This window comes from Styela clava, chromosome 12, assembly GCF_964204865.1.
Source record: "Styela clava chromosome 12, kaStyClav1.hap1.2, whole genome shotgun sequence".
Lineage (NCBI taxonomy): Eukaryota > Metazoa > Chordata > Ascidiacea > Stolidobranchia > Styelidae > Styela > Styela clava.
The window spans coordinates 2,769,278-2,796,846 of NC_135261.1; the positions used below are offsets into that span (position 1 = coordinate 2,769,278).

Here is a 27,569-nt window from a genome sequence, read left to right on the forward strand (position 1 = left end):
AACTCTTTGTAATAAAGTTTTATTTATAATAATTTTCCACAATGCCTATCAGAGTTAATGTTGATAGCTAGATAATTATTCGAATCACCAGGTAAATTATTTTCATCGTGAATGTGCGAAAACATGTGTTTTTCCAAACTTGGCCCCAATGAAAAGTTTTCATTACAGATGAGGTAAGGAAATATGTCTTCGGTGGTTTCCATCATTTTTATAGACTTTCCATGATGTAGTATTGCTGAATATTAAGAATAATGCCAATCATGTATGAATTTCCCAGTCCGAAATATCTCCTATACTCAATATTCACTTCAATTAATGTTATTGTTATCTCATTTATCACAATATTACCTAACAATCAGTAGAATAGAAATGATAAAAAATACCACAATGTAAGAAAACAATATACCGTATGTGCGATAAAGTTGCTGAAATTTGAAGACAAACCCTAAAATCAAATACAACATCAGGCGAAAATCTACTACTTTCTAAACAACTAGCTGATTATTCACAAAATAGGCTGAAACTCAAATACTCAATACAGGCATTTTAAAAGATAAACAATTTCCTAGACATATATAATACTTGAGCAGCACTTACAATAGCTAATTTTAGTAAAAACTGAAATAAAACCAAAAAGAATCATATAGCAAACCACGGACCACTATCAGCTGAGGCAAGGTTGTCACATGAGCACAAATTACGAAAAATGATATTTACAGTTTTACTGGGGGAGGGAAGTTGCGGGAAACTAAAAGTTCTAACATCTGAATCAAAAAATTTGGAAATTACTATTATCGACCCAACACCGCTACCTTTACAGAGTCGTGAGTCTATCATGTGGGCAGGGAGATTCCCAATTTCAAGGAATCACAGAAGCAAGCGTCGTTAGATAATTTGTCTGGGGGATTTCGAAGATCGTAGTTAGTGTGAAGCAATGCAACAATCCTGCTACGAGAGACGAAATCTGTCTAATTCGGGCTGATAATAAAACAATGCGCCATAGAATATATATAACTGTTATTTACTATTTTCCTTATATTAAGTCAAACACGGGAATTCTTGTTGCCTTGAACCAACTTTTACTACGTTGTGCTTGAATATCAGGTGTCCCTTCGCCAGCTCTTTGTAAAGTTTCATTTGTAAAAACATTTCCATTTCGATCATCAAAGCTAGAAGCCTGACTTGTTTCAACAATGTTGATAGTTGGATAATAGTTTAAATCTTCAGTACTAAAATATTTTTCATTGTTAATGTGCAAAAACATATGCTTCTCCAAACTTGGCCCCGATAAGAAGTTTTCATTACAGATGAGGCAAGGAAACGCGTCTTCGGTGGTTCGAACTTTCCATAATATAGAATTTCTGAATATCAACAGTAATGTTTTCATTTGTAGCATTGACCATCGTCAAATAATGAAGTCAAAAGTGTAGCGTACCGGGGCCATTCCAAGCAAAAGTTGAAGTTCATCATTTTTTTAAAAGTGTAGTAAAAGTAATTTTTTTGTATTTTTCAAATCAAAAGACATTTAAGTAAATAAAGTTCAAACGTTCGCAGTGCTGTAGGATATTTCTTCACCCATTTAACGTTTTATTACCAGAATTTTGAGAGATGATAGAGGCCGCTGTTCCGAAGTGGAAAAATGTCCTGTAGTGTCTCACACAATATGCACATTATTGGCATGGATTTACAGTGTTACATTAGGTGAATTGAGCAACACATATAGTGGTCCTTCAGCTACTGCACCAGAAAATATTTTGGGCTCCTGCTGTACCATCGCAAAAATTTACAGCACAACACAATGTACCGTTAATGCATGGTGGAATTACCATCCTGTAGCTATATTTTACTATATTTTTTATATCCACTAAGTATGTCTTGGGTGTAACTTTTGTGCAATTTTTTCCCTATTCAATAAAGCAACTGATTGGACAATGACACAAAACATGTAGCTGAAAATGTAAAAATATATTGCATCTAACAACATGAAAAATTTCAGGAATTGTCCTGTAGTGTCACTTGGAATACCCACGGTCAGTCTATGTAAGAATTTTCCCAGTCTAATGTATATTCTAATATGCTCTCTGATGGCAACCTTTTTCTCAATATTCACTTCCATATTATTTATTTTTCCTATTTTATTACCTAACAATCTTAATACAACCAATTAATCGGATGAAATCAGTAGAATAGAAAAGATACAATAAAAGACATGAGATTTATAGACAAACCCCAAAATCAAGTACAACACCCAATATCGGGGAGTCAACCAGCTGATTATTTACAAATTAGGCTGAAATTCAATACATGCATTTTAAAAGAAAAGAAACAATTTCCTAAACACTTGAACAGCACTTACAATAGCTAATTCCAGAGTAAAACATAAAATAAATCACCAGAACAACTGTGATTGTGAGACGACCACGTCTATAACTCTGTTTTATTTTGTATGTCAATATTTATTCTTAACACTTGAGTCATTAGTGAGCAGCTGTGTAACTTTCTCTTTCTGCTGGTCTGTCAGACTGCCGGTAGTGTAGATATTTCCTCTGTATATTGGGTTATTATTATAGTGTTTTCGTGCCGTTAATCTGTGTAATTCTTGTTGTGAAATGATATTAGTAGTACAGGTTTACTATTTCTCCAGTTTGGCATAGCTCTGTTCACTAGTTAGCTTGTATTTAACACTTCCGTAACTAGTCTATTTTCGCAGTTTATTTCCTGTGTGATTTCTATGCGTATTTCCGTGTATATTACGTGTTTGTCGATAAGATAGGATTTGTGTTGTATCTTTAGTGTCATACTAGTTATTCTTATGTATATCTAGGTATGTTTTACCCGGTTTTTAGTATCCCATTATAAGTAAATAGTTCATGACTGTGACGTCATAGACCAATTCCGTATCTTGTGTTACGTATGTATCCTACGGTATTTGTACTGTGTTTTTCATGTTTTTATTTGTTTATTGTATTTCTTATTGGAGTATTTGGTTGTATTAGGTTCTTACAGGTGTATAATTAATCTAGTTAGTTAACTTAGTTACTCTGCTATAATTGGAACCGCAAGAAGATTGTTTTGTGAACGACATCTATTGCAACTTCAGTGTCCGATAAGCTGGCAGAAAGAACCTGAGTGGTGATATCAATTTTGGTACGCCACATATACGAATTTTTGGCGAGCACACGCCAGGATATATTATTTGACACAGGGACTATTAAGACTAAGCCGATTAAGTAGGCTAGTCTGTGACGGATAATATTTGGACAATATTGGACATTTGAGGTTGCCGAATTTTTTTTTTAATTGCGGTTGCCTGATATTTTGGAAAAATGGTTAAGAGAAGAAAGATTGTACCGGCACCAAAGCAAGCCAAAGAGGAGAATGAACTTTTGCATCTGCAAATACAGGTATTGAAGGCAAAATTGAGGGAGTCAGAGGAAAAGCAAGAGGAGACTGACAGCCGTTTGCAACTGATAGACAGTCGCATGCAACAGATGGACGGTTGTGTACAACAGATTGGAAGTCAACTAGAATCAGTTGAATTCCAAAATACAAAAATGGGCTCGTCATTTGAGCAGATGTACAGCATTCTGCAAGATATTTCTGGCGTGGTTAATAAAGGAAAAATTGCTGATCCTGAGGAAACCCAGCCCATGTCACATGACACAAATGTCAGCCTGATAACTTCAACACCAGCAACAGTTGTTCCAAAAGCAGCACCTGTTCTCAAGCATGATGAAATTTCTGATTTTGGATCAGAAGATGGACAGCCAGAAGGGAAGCGGAACGCGTTCTCACAGACATTAGAAGTGAAATTTTTGGAGAATGGTCATGTGAGTAACCTTGCACCTACAATTTCTTTTTTGAATGATAATGGTAATGAGGGCACAAATGTCAGAAGGCAACTTAGTACTAGGCCGAAAATGGTTACAGTGGCTACACAATCAGCTCCTCCAGTGAGCGCTAGTAGTGTCTCAAATGCCAATGTTAGTCGTAGTGTTCTCAATAGCACAGCTAATGCTACGATGATGGCAAGAAATGCCAAAAAGCCAATGTATTTCGATGGATCCACTGTCATGACGTGGCCCAGTTATTTATGCCATTTTGAATTGGTTACCAGTTATAATCAGTGGGATGACGACACTGCGGGATTAGAATTGGCTACTTGCATGACAGGTCAAGCTCTAAATGTGTTGAAAGATTTACCAGATATGAAACGTACTAGCTATCGTGATATTGTGGCTCATTTCAATCATTTCTTCAAACCTGCCGGAAATGAGAGCTCCTACCGTACTACATTTCACTGTCGTAGGATTAAGCCAAATGAAGCGCCACGGGATTACGGTAATAAGTTGAAAGAGCTTGTTATTCTTGCCTACCCAAATCTGGATATTACTGGTCAAGATGATATTTTGAAATCGCAATTTCTTGCCGGTCTAACCGATGAAAGCATGATCAAGCATGTTACCATGCAACAGCCTGATACTTTCGAAAAGGCTTTGTCTCTTGCGACACTGTATTACTCTGTTGATAATAACCACTCCGAGGGAAAGAACATGTCTAAACCGCGCATTGCAGCAGTGAAACAGAGCAATACTGGTAATGTAGTTAATCAGCAAAGCGACTTTTCTCTTGAAGACAGTATCAAGTTACTTGTACAGAAACTGGATGAGATTATAGGATATGTTAAACCGCGTGCCAACAATCGCAATTTTGATGGTGTACCACGCAACCCGTGTCCTCGATGTGGTAAACATGGTCATTGGGGCAGGGATTGCAAGGCATGTTTTAATTGCAAGCAGACTGGTCATCTTAAACGGGATTGTCCACATCTTCAGAATCCCGCTGATCCTGCAACAGCTGCTTCCTCTTCGACCGCAAATTTAAACGACACTCAGCGGGCTTGAGGTCCTCAGTGTCCGCTGAATTATTACTTGATGACGGACCAACGAACCAGAATATAGACCTGAATATTTGTTCCTTGCAATATGACAATAGTTGGCATGCGAAGGTACTTGTAAACAATCAACCGTTCAATTTTCTTGTAGATAGTGGTGCTATGACTACTCTGATCGATAGTTCCATCTTTGAGGCTATAGGTGGGAAAGAAGCACATTTAGCACCGCTCGAAGAATCTCTTGTTGCAGTGGGAGGACATGATTTATCACCACTGGGTACATTGGAAGTTGATTTGTCTATTGATTCTTTTGCATCACGACGCACTGTTGTTGTTGCCAACCTAGGTATGTCTAATGGTATTTTGGGCATGGACTATTTCCGAGAACATGATTGCGTTCTTTACTTATCATCTGGACACATGATGATAGAGGGTCATGAAATCAAACTGTTTACTGAAAAGTCTGTACCGTGTTGTCGTGTAACTGTTCGAGAAGATATTACTATACCGCCATATTCTAAGGTTGTTATCCCTGCACAACTTAGTCGTCCTTGGCCGAAAAGCAATTTGTCTGACGTTGCTGCTCTTGTTGAACCGCTGAATTCTTCTTTCCTCGCTGATGGCATTCAGCTGATCTCTTCTGTTGTGGATCCAGGAAAGTCCACTGTTCCTGTTCTAGCGGTGAACCAAAAAGGCAGACAACTTAAGATCAGGGCTGGATCTTTGATTGGTATTGCACATCCTCAACTTGTAGCACAAATTCAAGTTGACGAATCCGATAATCGGGTTATAGCTTCTGAATTGCCAGAACATCTACATGACATGGTCAATTCCGTTGAGGATCTAACCCCGAGTCAACGTGAACAGTTGGTCAATTTGGTTTGTGAATTCCATGATGTATTTGTAGGACCAGATGGTGAACTTGGCCGTACTTCAGCAGCAAAGCATAGGATCATCACAACCACACCACAGCCGATTCGGCAGGCTCCTCGTCGAATGGGGTGGGCGCGTAGGAAGATAGCCGAAGAAGCTGTTGATAATATGCTGGCTCAGGGTGTCATAGAACCCAGCGATTCCCCATATTCTTCTCCCATTGTCCTAGTTCCCAAAAAGGATGGTTCTACCAGATTTTGCGTGGATTTTAGATTGCTTAATGACGTCACATACAAGGACGCATATCCCTTGCCGCGTATTGAGGATATCATTGAGTCCTTAAACGGAGCACAATGGTTCTCAACTCTTGATCTCGCTAGCGGATATTGGCAAGTGGAGGTTGATCCTGCAGACCGTGAAAAGACAGCATTCAGCATCCCTGGCCGTGGACATTTTCACTTTGTGGTGATGCCATTTGGTTTAGCGAATGCTCCTGCAACATTCGAACGGATGATGGACAATATCCTTGGTGATCTCCTGTGGAACGGGTGTTTCAATTTTCTTGATGATGTTTTGGCTCATGGTAGTGATTTCTCAATGGCACTCTCAAATCTTCGGGAAGTTTTTATAAGACTTCGCCGTGCCGGTTTACGCTTGAAGCCCTCGAAATGTAAACTTTTCCGTCGAAGCACCTCTTATCTTGGTTATCTTATTTCATCTGACGGTGTCTTTTGCAACCCTGGAAATGTTGCGGCTATTAAAGAATGGAAAACGCCAAATTCTGTCAGCGATATTCGTAGTTTTCTAGGCACAGCGAACTACTACCGGAAGTTTGTTCAAGATTATTCAACAATTGCTGGACCTCTTATTCGATTGACCAGGAAGAATATTTCCTTTGTATGGAGTACTGAATGTCAAAAGGCTTTTGAAACTTTGAAGCATTGTCTGACATCTGCCCCAATTCTTAGCTTTCCGAGGACAATCGGCGAATTTGTATTGGATACTGATGCCAGTGGTTATGGGATTGGTGCAGTGTTATCTCAAGTTCAGGACGACAATGAACGTGTACTTTCTTATGCCAGTAAGACTATGTCCAAGTCTCAACGTAGATACTGTGCTACACACCGGGAACTATTAGCTGTGGTGTGGGCTGTTCGTCACTTCAGTCATTTTCTTCTCGGGAGACCATTCAGAATTCGCACAGATCATGCTGCTCTGAAATGGTTGATCAATTTTCGTGAACCTCAAGGAATGTTAGCAAGATGGATATTAACACTTGGTGCTTATGACTTCAAGATTGAACACAGACCGGGCGTGAAACATGGCAATGCTGATGGATTGTCATGCCAAGTTCGCAAATGCAAACGAGAAGATTGTTCTGATTGTGGTACCAATGGTGATGTGGCTGTGAGCAATGTTATTGTAAGTGCAATATCAAAACGGCCCGGTCAATCATCGTCAGACTGTTCCGATTGTAATTGGCTAGATACCTACACAGATGAACAAATTAAATCTTGGCAAAGTGAAGATCCAGATATTTCTGCTGTTTTGAAATGGAAACAACTTACTGCTCAGAAACCTGACATTCAAGAATACATGCCTGAATCAACAGTGACCAAACGTTTGATGTCACAATGGGATTTGATTTTTGTAGATAATGGACTTCTCTATCGTCGTTGGATTCCTGATTGTAAATCGGAGGAATCGCATATCCAATTGATTGTTCCATCAAATTTGAGGCAGGATTTGTTCCAAAAGCTACATTTTTTGCGCACTGCAGGTCATCTTGGTGCTAATCGGACTTTCAAGAGTATAAGGCGCAGATTTTATTGGCCTGGTTTCAAAAGGGACATTCTGAAATGGTGCAAATTTTTTAAGTCTTGTGCTTCAACAAAGATGCTTTACGGAAGAAGACAGGGAGATTTGAAACAACCTATATCTGGAGCTCCTATGGAAAGGATTGCCATTGATTTTCTTGGACCATTGCCTGTAACTGAAAATGGAAATGAACACATTTTGGTTTTGTCGGACTATTTCTCTAAATGGGTGGAATGTTTTGCTTTACCAAATCAGCGAGCTGACACCACTGCTGATGCATTGGTTACTCAATTCTTTTCGAGATTTGGGGTACCAAGAATTCTCCACTCAGATCAAGGAAGAGACTTTGAATCAAAATTATTTTCAGAAATGTGTCAATTGTACGGGATTCAAAAGACTCGAACAACTCCATATCATCCTCGTTCAGATGGACAAGTTGAACGTTTCAACAGGACCATACAGGTGATACAGCAGATGTTGAAAGCTTTTGTGAATGAGAATCGAAATGATTGGGACGATCATCTCCCATACCTTTGCATGGCATATCGCTCCACTGTACATGATAGTACAGGATATTCACCGAACAAGTTAATGCTTGAACGAGAAATCGAGATGCCTGTTGATGTTATGTTTGGCAAACCAGAGTCATCAACTCATCCTTGTTACACTGAGTTTGTCGAATGGTTTTCCTGTGCAACTGAAAAAGCTTTTCTTCATGCTAGGCAACATCTAAATGCTGCTGCAACCAGACAAAAGCGAAATTTTGATCTGGGTGTTAAACCACTTACTTTCCAGAGAGATGAATTGGTGTGGTATTATTATCCACCTAAGCATCGCAAGCTGAGTATTCCTTGGATTGGACCTTATCGAATTGTGGACTGTTTACCTAATCACTTGTATAGGATTCAGAAGAATTCGGGGACACGTTCTCGAGTTGTACATGTTGACAAGTTAAGACCTTACCTTCATGAAGATGAAGAAGACAACGACATTGACTTAACCGGATTTGACATTTTACCTGATGTGGAACCTATTATGGAAAATGATGAGCAGATTGCTCATGATATTTTTGATGTATTACCTTTCTCTTCAAGGCCAGACACTGTACCAGAAGAAGTTACAGTTGATGCGAACTTTGATAATGGCCAACGTACTAGGCGAAGGCCTAGATATTTGGATGATTACATTTGATTTGACTGTGATAGTGCTTTTAACAATTGATTGTTTTGATTTTAGATATACATTTCATTTGAGTGTACAGTTCTTTGCAGTTTCTTCACATTTTTATGGTTTTTCAATTTTAAAGATGGAAAATTTCTTTGTAATTTCCCATCTGAAAAAGGGGGGAGTAATGAGACGACCACGTCTATAACTCTGTTTTATAACACTTGAGTCATTAGTGAGCAGCTGTGTAACTTTCTCTTTCTGCTGGTCTGTCAGACTGCCGGTAGTGTAGATATTTCCTCTGTATATTGGGTTATTATTATAGTGTTTTCGTGCCGTTAATCTGTGTAATTCTTGTTGTGAAATGATATTAGTAGTACAGGTTTACTATTTCTCCAGTTTGGCATAGCTTTGTTCACTAGTTAGCTTGTATTTAACACTTCCGTAACTAGTCTATTTTCGCAGTTTATTTCCTGTGTGATTTCTATGCGTATTTCCATGTATATTACGTGTTTGTCGATAAGATAGGATTTGTGTTGTATCTTTAGTGTCATACTAGTTATTCTTATGTATATCTAGGTATGTTTTACCCGGTTTTTAGTATCCCATTATAAGTAAATAGTTCATGACTGTGACGTCATAGACCAATTCCGTATCTTGTGTTACGTATGTATCCTACGGTATTTGTACTGTGTTTTTCATGTTTTTATTTGTTTATTGTATTTCTTATTGGAGTATTTGGTTGTATTAAGTTCTTACAGGTGTATAATTAATCTAGTTAGTTAACTTAGTTACTCTGCTATAATTGGAACCGCAAGAAGATTGTTTTGTGAACGACATCTATTGCAACTTCAGTGTCCGATAAGCTGGCAGAAAGAACCTGAGTGGTGATATCAATTTTGGTACGCCACAATTGCAAGATATATAGTACCTAGGGTTGCCACTTCTAGATACATTTTTTGGACACGTAGTGGACATAACGATCGTTTCAATATTATGTTGTTGTTCTTGTTCTTTGACACGTTTTTAAAAAGTCGCTTTTCTCTTTGATTACTGGACTAATTGCTTTGAAATTTTCAGTGGTTGAAGATGAAATTTTTTCTCCAGAAGGCTATTACTTCTATTTATTTCAAATATTTCTGTTAGCTCTGTAAGATTTGTTTTTGTTTGCTATGACGTCACTAAACGTTCTGCGGGTATCGGACGCCATTTTGTGTCCAACGGACCATCTTGCAATTTCAATTCACGCTGTCACAAGACAGGACCTTCTAAAGATAGAGAAGTTCTGGTACCGTAACACAGCGCGGTGACACTGAACTAACTCGTAGCTGTCAAAAGCTTGAAAATCCATACAAATATGAGAAATAAAAAGATGAAACTTGGCAGGTGGGTAGAGTTGTGTTTCTTTTAACCATATTTGAAAGTTTCGCGTTTCTACATTTGAAGGAGGGGGAATAGGGGGTGTGCATTTCCGATACGTCGATAATATCTTTGTCAACCAATTTGCGGCCACCGTGTTTTCGTCTGTTTGATTGCTGTGATGTGGTGCTTTGTTTATAACTTAACGAGTTTTGTTCGAAATAACCGTGTTCTTGAAATATATGACGGTCAGAAATGCAATTAGAAGCCCAATGTTTTCACGCTGTCACAAGACCAACAATTGTCAACCAATTTGCGACCACCGTGTTTTGTCTGTTTGATTGCTGTATGGCTGCGTATGCGATAGTCTCGACGCAGCAGAAACGATGATCAAGGCTTGAAATCCGTGGTCGCACACTGGTCGTTTGGTCGCAAATACGTCTTTCGAGTGCCGTACTTTGGGGATTTGTATAGCTTTAACCCTTTGTCGTAGAAAGTTAATACGAGGTTTAGCGTGTAGAATAAATGCCGCCAATGCACCCACGGTGAAAAAATTAACGGGTTAGATGTATTGGTTTTTGTTTTATAGCGGTTTGAATGAAATTGTCCGCAGACTGGCTACATCACCCTAGGCCTGGTGAGTTGTCCGTGTAGTCGAATTGTCCATCAGCCCTAAACGGCTATGACAGTCACTGTACCAAAAATTGTACCCCGATTCGGCTGGTGTTAAGTTGACGCATGTTATTTAGTAACGTTTTTATGTGAAATGTTTGACTGTGGTTCGGTACCTGATCCGATAATACGGTACATAATTGACTCATATCACGAGATATTTCAACTGATGTTTCAATTGTCACAGGACCTAAAATATCTATGACAGTCCCTGTACCGTCACGGTACCCCGATACAGGTACTGGTAAGTCACCGCCGGTATGTTAGTCGTTGGTCACCGCATATGATTTTTGGGGAATTGTTCTGCGTGTCCATATATTTGAGCATTGCTCTCTTGTTTTTAATCGAATCATTTCGGATCTGATTTAATTGAGCTTTTTTTGTTATTGCATGCGTATGTTTGCCCAAAGTCACAAAAAACTCAAATCTAGAAGAGAAAAACTGAAATATGCTAGATAGCAAGAATTTTCAGCCACACCTATTTCCATCATGATAAAAAGATGTAGGTCACAGATATCACCAATATCTGCATTGATAAGAAACTTGCTGTTGCAATTTATCTGTGAGTCTTACAATACTGAGTTATTATTGTGTATCTTTGAGCTCTACGCACGCAGTACTTGTATTAGGACTAGGGATGTAAGTTTCGAATATTTTATTTTCGAATCAAATTCCGAATCGGAATGTTCCGATTTGAATATTTCCGAATCTTATTCTGTTTAGTATAACATCATATTATCGTTAACTTTCCCTAAATTTGGAAGAACTATAGCATAAAGGGGGATAAGATAAATATTGTTATAAATAAATAATAAATATTGTTAGTAGAAAAACACATTGAATGGTTGCATCAACTACCTAATATGCTAGAAAAGTTTTGTGTAGTTGGTATAGTGATCGTTTCTTTCTAAAATTAGCTTTCAATAGTCATCCAAGTGATAAACGCCAGTGAAACATGCGTTAGTACTGTTTGCGCCTTATTTTTAGAGGAAAGCAAAAGATACAGAGGAAATCGCAGACTTATGTTTTAAATGAGGAATAATGTTGTTTTTATAATGACATCACATACCGGTAGGTAAATAATAGAAACGTTTATATAATAAGTATAAGTTTATTTCGACTCCATAATCAGCATAACAATACATTTGACAGATAAAAACAAATAAATAAAAACTGATTATGAAATCAGGGGAGCAAACGAAACCTTAGATAAGGTTTATAACGTACAAAATATAAGATGGAAGGTTTTGCCAAGAGGAAGTGGTACGTGTTTACTCACCTAAAATTATTAAGTTATTTCACACACGCTCACATGCACCCACCAGCCACACACCCAACCACTGAGAAGGTATTTGAGTAAGAATAAAACGCGATAAATTTAGGGTATACTATACAGTAAACAAAAAAAATAAAAATAAATACTAGAAAAAGAAAAAAATTCTTTGCCACACCATATTGATAATTTTGTAATGGTTGCCATTGCCAAATTGATCGATCTTCTAATCGTTAATTAAAATATAATAGGAAGATTCTATTGAAAACATATTGCCAATCTGATTATAGTTGGAGTCAAATGCCAAGTTGCCCAACCAAAGTTGCCAGAATTGGGTGCATGAAGAGGTGGGAGAGACCATTTCATTCCCCGAATTAGAGCCTATTATTGCCAAATTATAGTCCAGATTGTAATAGGTAATTTAAAGTTATCGATAACAGTAAAATTACTATAATTAAGTTAAGTAGGGTATGGAAATAAATTGGTTACAAAGGGTGTAAGTGAGGTTTTTCATTCTTGGGTATTATTTTCAGACAAGGATATAGGAATAAGATTGTTTGTTATTTCACAGGATATCGGAGTCTTTGTTTGATTTTTTCCTTATGTGTTTTATTTCATTTAATCACTTTGAAGTAACCTGGAAAACAAAAAATAAAACTGCGAGTAGATGTTTCAATGATTGGGTGAAGGGGAATGCGCTGAACTAGTTATTACAGGCAAAAAATAATTGTTTAATTAAATTGGATGTATTGTCATTATATAGCGATGGATAGATGATCTATGATAACATTCTGCTTGGGACAGAGAATTTTATTCCCTTTAGTCAATGCTTGTACGATGATAGATTCCCACTGATCAGTGGTAAAGGTGTGCAGCCGTTTTGACTCTTTTTCGATAAGAGAATGTGCACAGTCATTCTTGTTTTGGCTATGCCCTGTAACAAAAAAGCTTAACGTTATATCTGAAAATCCAAACCAATTAAGGGCAAGGGATAGCATGATGTATACCATGCGGTTGCGATTTTGTCCTGCGCATCTGTCACAAAAAAGGTACACATTCTTCACGCCCTTTTTTTGTAAAAACTTCAAGTAGAGCAACAGTGCAGACGCCACCTCATTTGAACCCTTTTTTGCTTCTTCCTCATTCCACAAGTAACAATGAACTTCTTTAAAAGACGAGATGTCCGAAGACTGTAAAGTTGTAGTTTCGCAGTCTCATGCTATAGTAAAATGAGGAGAACTCTCTCCTGCAAGTGCCAGGAGTGTTTTTTGAAAGTCAAATGCTGATGCTTGAATATGGCTATTGTCTTGTGCTTTTTCTTTTATTTGTGCTTTGAACACCCTGCTCAAGTTCTTTTCTTGATCATGTTCTGCCTTTGATTTTACTATTTCTGTAGTTCTCAATGAATCTTTTGTATTGTCCCATGCATCACATATGTCACATCAATCCTTTTTGGGTCGATGAAATTTTATATTAAAATTATCATGAAAAATGGACAAGTAAGCTTCGTATTTCAAGGGATTCTCAATGTTATTTTCTGCACAGAATCGTATGTACATTCGGTGCATAGTAGCCACATCTAATGTTGGAGGCAAATATTGATATTTAGACTCCTTTCGAACATAGTGACTTTGAACTGTTTTAAACATACAAATATGTTCGATAACCTTTTCCACTTTTTTTGGATCAAATCTGTTATGGGGTACAGTTATACCACGCATATCATTTTCAACACTTCCAATAAATTCTTTTGATAATGCTGTTCTAACTTGTTTTCTTGAAACATCAAGAGTTGTGAGGAAAAATGTCTGACAAACCTCAAACTGATCTCCACTTTCCTTCTGAAGAAAATATTTGAAACTAACATCTCTTTTTTTGCGTCTGACTTTAATATCTGGTCTCAATATGCTTCTTTTAATTTTGCATTTTCCAATCATTTTTGTAATATAAATTCTTTTTGACAATATGTTATCTAATTTCCAATAATTTTCAAATAAAACTTCTCTGTCCTTGGCAGAAAATATTTCATTGCACTTTTTTTTACATGAACTAGAACAGGTTTTCTTTATTTCTCTTTTAGGCATCAATCTAATTTCTTTATTTTTTGTTCTGTATTGGTAAGACTGTCCATGCATTCGAGCTTCCTTCCTAATATTTCTCTGCCACTTGGAGATATTTCTTTTTCTTTCTGTCAAAGGAGTAGGTGTTATCCAGTCTGTTGAACACTGTTCATCAACTTGATTTTCTGTTTGGTCACAAAGCTTATTTATGTCACACAGATTCCATGTGATGGCAGTACCTTCCTTGTGTTCTACAAGGTTAAAATATGGCCAATGGATCGCAGTTTGGAACACTTTAGTTATAAAAAAACTTCCTTAGTTATCCTCACAGTGAACACTTCTACACTTTGCTTTGAAAAAGAGATGTTTTTCATAGCATAGAATTACTTCTTCACTTTCGACAACTGAAATGTCAACCTGGTGCTGTACTGTGGAATTTGATTTATCACTGTCAGATTCATTGTTTTGAGCCGTCCAATAACATGGCATAGACTGAGACTCATTATAATATTCAAAAGATTCATCTGATAAATTTTCTTCCTGGTCTTCGTTTTGAGAATTTTGAGCTTCAACAAGGACAAAATCTTTTTCCTCATCATTGATATCAAGTTTTAAAGCATTTTTTGGAACTGAAGTTGTTTGATTGTCAATAAAAAATTTGACTCGAACAGTGTTGGAGTAGACGCAAACTATCACTCCTTTTAACAGCGTCTTATCTTTATATGGTAAACTATTACTGTATTCACGCTGTTCATTATCGAAATATGTAGCAGGGAGATAAACTTCTTTTCCTGTTTGCAGAATCTGACTCTCAGTGCTATCTCAACTTCGTGTGCCACAGGGGAATTCAGATTCAGTACCTAACATTGCTTCACTGATAAATTGTATATAGCTTTGGGAAAAATTAGAAGTAGAACACGATTTAATACATACAAGATGACTAAATAGCACACAATTTAATATTTATAATCTTTAAATTATTATGCAGTTATACTTAAAGCCTGCTATTCAATATACCAAGGCTCCTATCCCATTTAGTATCTAAGCTACCTCTAGTCACCTGTTTCCTGTAGCACGTGCTCATAAGTATAACTGCAATATGCTTTATCAGTTGTCTTCATCACAATGAATAATTTGTTTCAGCCAATCAGTACAATCATATTTATTTTTTCATGTTCTTTGGGACTACTTGATTCTAAACTTTGCCATAGAATGGGCCTAAGTCCAGCATATTGGACATAGGCCTGTTCTGTTCTCAACACCTCTATAATTATAGCATTCCTAAGTCCAGATAAAATTTTTATTATTGAGAAATGCAGGATTTCAAGACCACCATCTTGTAGAGCAGGGGTCGGGAACCCATGGCTCGCGAGCCATATATGGCTCTTTTGGTGACGGCATATGGCTCCCAAAAAAAGCTAATATCTCAAGACTAAGCTTACTATTGTTACGAGATTTCAAACTCTTTTATAGCCAAATTTGGCAGGAAATTCCCAATACGTTTGAGAAGGCTCGTCCAGCACATGTCTATGTTATGTAATATAATTACCAGACATGCATTGTGACAAACAAGTGGATTCTGGAACATATATTGTGACATCACAAAGCGATAGAGTTTTGAAAACACTACGGAGATACCTAAACGAAAAAGGGCGATGAGTATTGTAGATTTCAACTTGGGCTGCATGTGAGCAACCGTTCAAGGCCCGCAGCGACTACATGCAGCATCAGATAATCACATTAAGTGTATACTGACATTGTATGTGTTGACTTTTGAGTAAACATTTCAGGCCTGATTAAGTGAAGAAATGTTATATGGCTCGCACGGAAATGCAATTGAAAATATTTATATTTTATGGCTCTCTTGACCAAAAAGGTTCCCGACCCCTGTTGTAGAGCATGGCTCAAAACCCCAAAATATTGAAAAAAAGTGAATTTTGCAAAAATGTGACTTAGGCCCCTTCTGTTCTCACCTTGGCCAACAAGTCAACTCAAACACCAATACCATGCCTTAACATAAGCTGTTCAACATTTTCATTAGAACAATAATGTGCAAGTGTGGAGTGTCCCAAGTTTTTGTCATTGAATACCACCAGTAGTAATTTTTAATATTTGGAAACTAAATGAGACTTGATTTTTTTTTTGGAAAGATTTTTTGGACTTTAACGTCTTCAAATTTAAGGGAAGAGAATTCCAAAGTTTGGGTCCATTAAAAGACAAGGAATGCTGACTGACAGATTTACTCATGAAAGGTACGAATAAATCAGAACTACTTCTTCGGTTGGAGGTATTTTTGACAAGTATGTCGTTAAAGCAATTGGGCAGCGCATTATTATGGAAGTCTAGGGTAATATTTAGGGTAATTAATAATCTAGGGTAATTATAATAAGTAAGCTAGGGATAATATTTCAAATTCCATAATATCTTCAACCTTAAGTATATTTAGTGATTTAAAGTAAGGGTCTACACTTTCACGTTTTTTTTTACCAAAAACTATTCTAAAAAAAATATTACAAATACTCTGCAGTTTTGAGACAAGTGTTTTATTACCATAAAGCCAGACTGAACTACAATATCGAATATGGCTAAGTAGTAATGATTGAAACATTGCTAGTAGAGCTGATTGATCAACACACTGGGATACTTTGGCAGAAACTGCTAGGTTTTTTTGTTTTACCAATAACATGCATTATTTGTGATTTCCATGACAGATTTCCATCAAAGATAATTCCTAGAAATTTTATATCTTTCAGTCCTTCAATTTCATTGCCATTGAGCAGTAGTTTTTTTTGAACAACTCACACTTTTATGCTCGCTTGGATGGAATGATACAAATTTAGTTTTGTTAGCATTAAGAGATAATTTATTAACTAACATCCAGCTATGAATGTTGGTTAGTTCTTGGTTTGCAACTGTGAATAGATCTTCAAGGTTTTCCCCATGAAGAATCAAGTTATCAGCAAACATGATCGACTCAGAGGATTTCAGACACCTGGACATGTCAATAATGTAAGCTAGAAAAAATAATGGGCCAAGTAAAGATCCTTGTGGAACTCCGTGCTTCATGACACAAATATTTGTAGAGAATGAGTTGTCATATTGCACAATTTGCTTCCTGTCTTGAAGGTAGCTCCTGATCCAATTGAATGGGACGCCTCTAATTCCATAGTGATAGAGCTTACTTAAGAGGATGGAATGGTCAATGGTGTCAAAAGCTTTTGAGATATCGAGAAATATTCCAATTGCATGTTGTTTGCATTCAAACGCCTTGGTCAGTTTGTGTACCAAAACATTAGCAGCCATAGCAGTGGAGTGATGCTTGCGGAAACCAAATTGATGCGAGTGGAAAACGTTGTTAGTTTCAAAGTAGTTTGACATTCTACTATACATTATTTTTTCAAGAATCTTAGCAAATGATGGTAAAAGACTAATAGGGGTATAGTTTCCAAGATCTGAAACACTACCCTTTTTAAAGAGAGGAAGAACTTTGGATGTCTTGAAACTTTCAATGAATAATCCACTAGATAGTGAAAGATTAAATATATATGTCAGAATATCAATAATATGTTCTGGAACATATTTCAATATTTGGAATGGAATACCATGGATTCCAAAACTTGACTTGGTTCATATCGCGTATGATATTTTTTATTTCTAATGATGTAATTTTTGTCACAGCAGGCTGGTTGAGGCATACAGTCGAGCAGGCTTTGTGCCACTTGGGAAAAGTGTTCATTTAATTTATTTGCAATTTGTGTATTACTGCAATCAAGTCCAATCAAAGGACAAGAATTTGTTTTATTTTTACCAATAAGTTCATTAATTGTTTTCCACACTGCCTTGATGTTGACTTTGTGAGAAGCAAATTTAGATTTGTAATAATTTGATTTCTTTTTGTGGAGCAATCGAGTATAAAGGTTCCTGCATTCATTAAACTGTTATTTGTGCTTGTCATTTATGTTTTTATTGTTTATTAATTTCTTATGAAGTTTTTGTTTGACTTTGTTGAGTTTGCGTAACTCAGTATCATACCAAGGTTTGTTTGGTCTGTTTTTTGGAAGGAAAAGATTGAGAGTAAGCAGTGGGGAATTTTTCCAAATGTTCAAAGCAAGTGTTGGGATCTTGGATGCTGCTGAAGTCATCAATATTAATAGAATTCAGTTCATTCATAAAAGTATTCAAGTTGGACGAAGTAAACTGGCGATAAAGCGTTTCAATTCTGGTCTGAGTTTGCTTTACTAGAAGAGAGCATTGTACAATTGGCAGATGATCAGAAACACATTCTGCTAAAACAGCACTGTTAATTTTTTTATCATATACGTTTGTCCAGATGTGGTCTATTCAGGTAGCAGAACTTGAAGTTATCCTGGTGGGGCAGTTTATCAGAGAATAATAGGCCAGGTTGTGCATAATATCAACAAATAGGCTTGTATTCATATTCGACTCATCAATAACATTATAGTTGAAGTCACCCATTATATAATTATAATTCAACCAGTTCATCTTTGAGAGAACTTGGGACAAGAGATTCCGAAAGTTAGCATTGTTTAATTCATCAGTTAGTGGTGATCTATAAATAGTACCGCAGGTTATTGTTTTATTTTCCAATGATATGTCAACGAATATAGATTCAAAAACCTTTTCGCACCTTATAGTAATATCTTTGCGGACAATGTATTTCAAATCATTTCGAATGTAGAGACCAACACCACCACCTCGGTGATGAGATCTACTATTAGAGATAAAAACATAGCCATCCAGTGCATTGAAATGGCCATTTGTACCAGATACAATCTATGTTTCATTTACAGCAATCACATGAGGCTTACAATTCAGTGAATTAACTAGTGCTTCAAATTTTGTGAAGTTTTTGAAAGAGGCTAAAGATCTGATATTGATTGAAAGAGTCATGAAACCCCTTAGTTTAAGGCTATCGTTGAATTTAAGGGCATTGACATCACTGGAGCAGATATATTGATTTGAGCAATTGTACAAGAAAACACTATCAATGTTGTTGAATTCATCAGTATCAGTATTGGCTGATTCAAGAAACATTTTGTTGAGGTATTCAAGATCAAGATTTTTGGTAAGTGCTTGGGCTTCAGCTTAATGTTAGATTTGTAAAACTTCTTAACATTTAAAATAGTCTGAAAAACATGGTTTTCTCTAAAACTGTGACCCATGTTAAAGACAAGGGAACACAGTATTTCGGCATCTCTGTTCTTTATGGGCTCATTATCGTGATGGAGCAGAGATACTTGGCAAATATTTATGCTAGCAGCATATACTAATTGCATCTGAATTACTAGAAATGGAAAATGCTTGAAGACAATAAAATTAACCACGAATAAATTAAATTAATTGTGAGAAAAATAATCGTTCAACCGACTACGGCATGAATATTTTGTGGCAAACTCTGGCTTAGTATTATCGTGGACGTGGACTACGTTTAATTTCGTAATTCAGAAAGTCGCGGCGCTCACGAGCAGTAATTGATCGACGCTGTAACTCGATCAAACATGGTCGCTGGAGCTGAATTAAGACGGAAATCGCACAGTATGCTTTGTCTGGTATGAAATCTGGCACGTGCTGATGTAAAACAGTGCACATGTTGCCATTCCTCAAGTATTATCTATTTCTACCTGTCCGTTGTGACATTTGCTAGATATAATCCGAAATGTTTTATTCCCGCTTGTATCGCGCTAACAAAATTAAAAGAAAATACTACATTTCTTTTGATGTTACAGCTGGAAAAAGAAACGTATGTTATTGTTCCTCTCATTTCGTTTACCGCCTGACACTCCAGTGGAAGCCTGACAAACGCAAATAAAATAAATATATATTTTAGGATGAGAAACATGATTGTCAATCAACATAGCCGGCCAATGAACTCATTCGGTAATATTTCTCTTCAAATGTACACGAAATATTTCAATCAGAACGAAGTTTAAATTAAATTTTAATCGAAATTAAATATTATCTAGACGTCGGTAGCTGATTCTTTATCCAATCATGCCTGGGCGTTAGGGCTGGGCATTTTCGAATACCTTGTGATTTCAGAATCGAATTGAATAATATTTTTCGATTCGAATCTCGAAAATATATAATTGTAAGTGATTTTATTATAGTAATTGGTCCTCTCAACACATGAATTACCGAAGACATAGAATAAATCACCCAGATAGATTACTGAGCGCTCACACAGAATAACAAACACGCTTTATCAATAACTCACTACAGAAAATAGTCATATGTTAGAATTTCGTTGAAAATATATGACTGCAATGAAAAAAAAAATTGGGGAAATTCACCTCGGCCATTAGCGGAAAGATAAAAACAAGATTGCGGCGATTCGAAATTTAGCTCTGAACCGATTCGAATAATTTACTATTCGATTCAAAATGCCCAGCCCTACTGGGCGTACCATAACTTAGTTGCAGCCAGAGATGGCCATTTCCGAATACTAAACTATTCCGAATACATTCTAAAATAATGTTTTCGAATCTGGAATTCCGAATACATTCTAAAATCAAAAATAACACATTTTTGTTTTAGTTGATTAAAAAAAACCAGTAAATTGGGAAATAAGCTTCAATAGAAATATCAGAATGAAGCCACAAACCAACAGTATATGTACACAAAGTAATTGATAGTTTATAGCTATCAATAAAAAATAATAGCAACTTGTGACACAGTCAGTTTATTAAAATTATTCACGTGTACAAATGACCATATGAAAAGATAGCCAAGGAGTTGTCTGACGCTTTATGTCATTGACTCATTGGTACCATGATGTTACGATAATAGTCTAGTCTAATACTACTTGTATTGAGATAATTGTGTATATTTTCTGAGAGTAATAAAATTTATTGGCAATACAGGCAATAACAATCGAAAATCCATTATGCCTTTAAAAATTCTAATATTTGGGCCTAGAGTATTCTACTACTTACCAGTATATTTGTATATAAATTTATGTGAACCATATTGTTATTATGTGTAACATATTGTTGTGTTTGGAGTTAGAAACAAATTAGTAGAGAATAGATGACCACCACTGCCAGCGCGCAGCCAGGATTTTCGAAATCGGAAATTCCCATTGCCGCCTGTAACACCCACCGCGATTCCGCGTTCGTTAAAAGAGCCGTCTTTTCAGCGTATAATCATCCTTCTGTTACGTAAAATATTCAATCCATGACAACCACGAGATTCTAAAATATCTTTATATATTAATTTAATGTGTCCAACATAACTCGCGGTTGCTTTCTCTTACGTCAAAAAAAAAACATTACTATTCGGTCCACGGCGATCTGTGACCTAAAATTACGAGATAAACTGCCTGATGTATTTAATTTTGATATGTATTTTTGCAATCTTGCCAACTCGTTATAGCCGTTAGAAAAAATCTCGAATAATTATATAAAATCCTGTTAAGTGTAGAGAATAATTCATTTCATACAATGAATATACATATAAAGTTCAGCAGTAAATTAAAAATACATATTCATCGCCGCGATTATGCCATCTGTTAAAAGAGTCGACTTTTACAACAAATAATATACCAACGAATATATATTTTTCTGTTGTGCAAAGAGATGAATTCGTGACCGACACGGGCATATTTGAAATGTTTTTTCCCCTTTTTAATTTAATGGTCTTCAATTTAACCTGCGGTTGCGTCGACAAAATGAAATCCTCACCACTCTTATATACCATTGCAATCCGCGATCATAAGAATAAAAACGTGTGGTAAACTGCCCGATTAAATATTGTTCAGATCCGTATTTTGCGAATTCGGCAAATATTTAGATGTACTTGTTAACAGTGACTCCGCTCGATCGAAATGCTCAGAGTAAAATATCTCACAGTAAAATTTATTTCATCACAATAAAATTGAATGAATATACTTTAGATTAAATATATTATATACATCCTCAAAACCAGGGAAAAAGTCGCGTTTCAAACCTTGTATCGTGTTAACACGAAAATATTCGACGGCAATTTAAAGTAATGGATAATCAGGCAAATCCCGCCCTCAATTAGTGACGATATGTTTCTAAACGCCGACCAAACATAATGTGTGCCAGAGGCACACGAAATTTTGCGATTTTCACTGCCTAGAAAAGCGTTTTGCAAATTTTCGCGGGCCTCAATTAAATTTATGTTGTTTACGGTTTTATTTTCAGTATTTTAAATTGCCGCTTTTCAATCAAAAAGTTGCGTTGTCTTTAGAAACTCGCCGCCGATGAACGTATTTACCAGATTCCCAATTCCGTGCGCGTACAAAAATAAAATAAATGTTATGGTTATCGTGGAACAAATTTGTTGAAAATTTTCGTTTTAGAGAAAATAACACAATCGTGAAGGCGTTTGCGGGCCTAAATAACACGTTACGCTGATGAGTGATGAAAACAATCACGCGCAAGTTTCTATCGAGAATGTTTTCATTCAACGGAAACGTCTTGAAAGCGGCGTCGAAAATGTGTGACGTCACACAAATATCCGATATTCTTATGAACGTGAATTCCGATATTCGAATGACGAGATATTCGAATACATTCGAATACTTTATTCGAATTGGCCATCCCTGGTTGCAGCGCAGGTGTGCTAAAATCATACGATTCAGGTATCCATTTAAATTCGCCCATAATAGGAACTTCAGTGAAAAACTAAACTCGCAGTCTGTGGGAAATTACACAACACATCATCTCGAGTAATACATAAAAGAGTGTGTTGTGCTGAACTTGAAACAAATGACGGCAGATCAGTAAAAAAGTCAATCACGAAAAATTCTTTTTCATTTCCGTCTCGTAATATGGTGTTATTTGGAGTGCTGCATAACCGCATTCAGCAGATTTAGTGCCACCGAAAACAACGCTTAACGAACATTCAATGTTTTTTTCCGTTATTTCGCTCTCTTTTTCCGAATCTCGTCAATCTGATCGAATCGGAAAAGACACGTTTCAAATCAATCCGATTCGTAAATCCAAAAGTGGCACCCCTACCGGTACCCAAACAGTAATGTCATCATAGGATATACATATTTATCCCGGGGGGAGAGAAAAGCTGATAACACGACTTATGCCACAGACCGATCTTGGGTATCGATACTGCATTAGTTAGCCAAATAATTGTTTTATAGCGGAGGAGGCCGTAACCAACCAATAAAACCACCCAACGGCAGCGAGTGGTCCAGCTATCTTCTTGTACATAACTATCTCTACATGAATTCAAACCTGCAAACACATGCTTAGAACGATGAGCCTCAACGCAGAGTCGATCTTACTAACAACAAAATATCTGAGCCTATCATAATGACCATAAAATTAGAAATAAACACACTTTGTGTTCTACTTGAGAACTTGCATCAAGTTTACGGTCATAAATTACCCTAAAACACTAGAAATCTAACAAAAACAACCACAGCTGCTTTGCTGCAACTGGTAGCCTATTCTAACTGGATACCAAAGGACAGATTGACAGTGTTACAGCGCCACCAGTGTCTCGAACATTGAAATACGAAATCTGACAAAAAGATAAAATAATGGTGTTGCAAATCTAAGAATATGAGTCGTCAAAAAAGCATTAATACTTTCGTGGCAATAAAAAACTGTCATCTTTTATATAAGTTTCGAATCATTGTCATATACATATAGATGACTGATAGCGCCTAAGAGGTATTCTTCTGGGCGGCATGACAAAATCTGTCACTTGAGGGCTTTATCAATTCAAACAAACCGTGGAAATTACACTTCCAGGTGTTCCAAGAAGCACAAAAAAAATTTTGATTAGAGAAACTATTCAAATTTCATGTCCTGTCAACTTCTGATTTGTTAACAGTCATTATTTACAAAGAACAGAAGTTGATTATTATTCCATTTGCATCACATTGCTTACAAATATAACCTCCAGTGTGCATGAATTAGGGAATACTGTTTCAAATAGATCACATGTATAAGGACCATTGAGTGTCTTCCTAGAAGTTTTTTCTTCAAAGTTCAAAGCAATTCTTAAATGTGAAATTGAATGGTAAATCGCTTATCCTATGCTTTCATAGGGCTTCGTTATGCAGTTTTCACCACATTTGGTATTCTCCAGTGTGAATTTAAAAATCCCATCCGTCATTATTCGCACACAAGGGGCTACTTTCCGATATGAGTTTGATCATGATACGTAAATTACATAATTGCGGAAAACCATTTCCACATTCTTTACAAACATATGGTTACTCTTCAGAATGCAAGCTTTTATGAACTCGTAAACTAGATGAATGTGAAAAAACATTGCCACATTGGTTACTCTCCAGTATGGGTTCGCTCGTGTCTATGTAAATTAGATGATTGAGAAAAACATTTTTCACATTGTTCACAAACATAAGGTTTCTCTCCAGTATGTGTTCGCTCGTGTCTATGTAAACTAGATGATTGGGAAAAACCTCTTCCACATTGTTTACAAACATAAGGTTTCTTTCTATCATGAGTTCGCTCATGACTAAGTAAATGAGATAAATGCAAAAAACCTGTTCCACAAAGTTCACAAATATAAGGTTTTTCCCCGGTATGAATTCTCATATGTCTATTCAAACTTTTCTTTGTTTTCAGTTCCTTCCCACATTGTTTGCAAATATATGGTTCGTCTACACTGTTGATATGAACGAGTGACTTGGTTTGTAACTTCCAGTCTGGTACAGTGGTTATGTTGAGATGCTCGCTATTACGTGCTGGGTCAGTTTTATCAATCAACCAACTTTCTCTGCATTGTGCATGAACATCTATTTTCCATTTGCCAGCTCTTTGTAAAGAAGTTATATTTGTAATACCTTTTCCACAATGTTCATTAGAGCCGGTAGGCTGACTTGTTTCCACAATGTTGATAGTTGGATAATCATTCACATCTCCTGGTCTGAAATAATTTTCAACATGTATGTGCGAAAAAATGTGCTTTTCCAAACTTGGCCCTGATGAGAAGTTTTCATTACAGATGAGGCAAGGAAATACGTCTTCGGTGGTTCTCACCATTTCTACAGAATTTTCCATAATTTAGAATTGCTGAATATTAATATTTGCATTTTGCACCATTGACCATCGCCATGAAACGAGATTAGCGTACCACCAGTCTACGTATGGAATTTCACAGTTTGAAATATCTTTTAATATGCTCTGATGCCAATCTTCTTCTCAATATTCGCTTCAATAATTAGTGTTATTTTAATCCTATTTATGACTTAACAATCTTAATACAACCAAATACTCGAGTGAAATCAGTAGAACGGAAAATTAACAATGAAAATTACATAGTGTATATGAAATAAGACCTCAAGTATAGAGACAAACTCTAAAATAGGTAAAAAAATACGACATCCAACATTAAAGGGCAATTTTAAATTATTTAACTGATAATTCACAAAAAAAGGTGAAAATAACTCAATACGGGCATTTTAAAATACAAACAATTTTCTAGACATATAACACTTGAGCAGCACTTACAATAGCTAATTCTGTAGTAAACCCCGGAATAAAAGACTAAAACAGCTGGAATTGCACTATAACCAAACAGTAATGTCATCCTAGGATAGAATTTACATACGGGTACTTATTCCGGAGGAAAAGGGGAACACGACTTAATGATATGAGGAAGCGCGGATTACCGTACTCTCGAGGGGTACAGTACCGCATAACATTAGTTAGCTTAAAGCAGCATTTCCCAAACTGTGTTCCGCGAGCGTCTTACGAGCGTTCCGTGGAGAAGGAATCAAAAATACGTCTAAATTGATCGCCACGACGATCTAGCGATCGAGAAGTTGGTGCCCAACCGACCGTTCGATTTCGCATCACCGTCGGCCTAAAGCGTACTAACTAAGGTAGGGTAGTGTCATTTTCATTAACCGTCGGCCTAGCTTTTTGACTGTGAAGTTCATTATCAAGTTTATAGCAATCCATTTGCTATGGGCAAACAAGTAGGTCTAAAGAGTAAAGGCAAAAAAGGTCAACTCTTCTTCCTCCATCTCTGCTTGGTTTTACTTTGAAATGCTAAAATGTTCGCTAAACTCGCTTCAGCAGATAACAAAAACTACAGGTCTGCAGCTAGCGAAATTGCAGCAAGGGCTTCTAGCTCCATTCGACGTAACATTAGAGGCAAACACTACGTAATAGACATAGAAAGGTAAAATGAATTTATTGATTCATATACACAGCATGAGAAACAATAAAACATTTATAATAAATGCAATATCTAAAATATGCAATCATATTGTAGGTATGTTTAACGTTAGTTTTCGCGGCGAATCCATTGGGAACCGGTACACTACATCTTTTCTTTTTTCAATTTCACCCTTTCATTTTTTGGTGTTCTGCGAGGCGATATAAAAAGTGTAAGTGTTCCGTGGGCAAAAAAGTTCGGGGAACGCTGGCTTAAAGCATAGACTACTGTGGTGGAGGAAGTCGTAACCAACCATCGGTTACGTGGACCACCCAACGGCGGCCAAGAGTCAGGAAGTTCAGCAATCCTCTTGCATGTACCGGTACATATCCCTGCATGGAATGCAGTGAAAGGGGTACCGTATTGCCAGCGCTTAGCACGATGATCCACACCGCCGATCTAGATCCCATTAACTACAGCACACTATCCAAATTCTAAGAATTTCCCTCCATTTGGCTCAATAAAACAAACACTCCATGTGTCTCACAAACGAGGGGCATCTGGGACTACGACAGATGCTTCATATCGCGCCATGCTTGTCTCGATAATAATCTAAATTATTCGAGGCAGTCACATGACCCAAATTGCCAATTTTTGCAAAAAACTCTCGAATGCTATGGTAAAACTTTTTTTTTCTTCGGTAAATCGGATTATTTTTTCCCCAAGGAATTCAATGATGACGTTACTAGATTGCGCTTTTTTGTAGTATTTTGCGCAACCTCATTATATTGTATTATTACCAATATTGAGGGACAACAATGTCCAGACGTCTCTTGAAGGAGGGGTGTCTGATCATCTGTAAAATGGGTTTCTCTGAAACGGGACAATGTCACCCGATTTGTGTAGTGTGCCGTACTGAACTAGGCTATTATGAATAAAAATATATTTTCCTATAGAATAAACATTTACTATTACAGTATCATAAGTACCGGTACCTTTATTTTACTACCGGTACATACAGACGTACAGAAAGTACACATCATTCCATACGGTACCTTTCTTCAAAAAGGACGTAAATCCTGTCCTAAGAAAAAACTGAAAATAAAATATATTGGTTTTATCATTCTTTAACTTAAAAAAAAAATTTTAAAAGGATAACTGACTGACCCTAGTTTACTTCGCTTTCTTTACATCTGACTTCATGAGCCTTGTCCAGGGCTGCCACTTTTGCCTAACTAAAAACATCTAGATTGACCTCGAAAAACATCTAGACTGATAAACAAAACATCTAGATTTGAAGTCATTAAATTTAGAGCAG

General features: G+C 36.6%; 2 protein-coding genes and 1 pseudogene across 2 annotated transcripts in view; all 3 read right to left on the reverse strand.

The window, feature by feature from the left end:
- Window positions 1-1,382, reverse strand: part of LOC120329605 (uncharacterized) — a 75,929-nt gene extending 74,547 nt beyond the window's left edge. Inside the window, exon 1 of the mRNA XM_078118534.1 lies at window positions 1,178-1,382. Within this exon, the coding sequence (XP_077974660.1) occupies window positions 1,178-1,264 (87 nt within the window). The 5' untranslated portion in view covers window positions 1,265-1,382. The remainder of the gene's footprint in view (window positions 1-1,177) is intronic.
- The window catches only part of LOC120329780 (uncharacterized), a 40,621-nt pseudogene extending 15,266 nt beyond the window's left edge, over window positions 1-25,355 (reverse strand).
- LOC144430392 (uncharacterized) lies at window positions 12,877-13,990 on the reverse strand. Its single transcript, XM_078118321.1, has 3 exons — window positions 13,517-13,990; window positions 13,061-13,243; window positions 12,877-12,987 (listed from the first exon to the last, which is right to left on the reverse strand). The coding sequence occupies exons 1-3, from the start codon at window positions 13,988-13,990 to the stop codon at window positions 12,877-12,879; spliced, it is 768 nt and encodes a 255-aa protein (XP_077974447.1).
- Window positions 25,356-27,569: the final 2,214 nt, after the last annotated feature.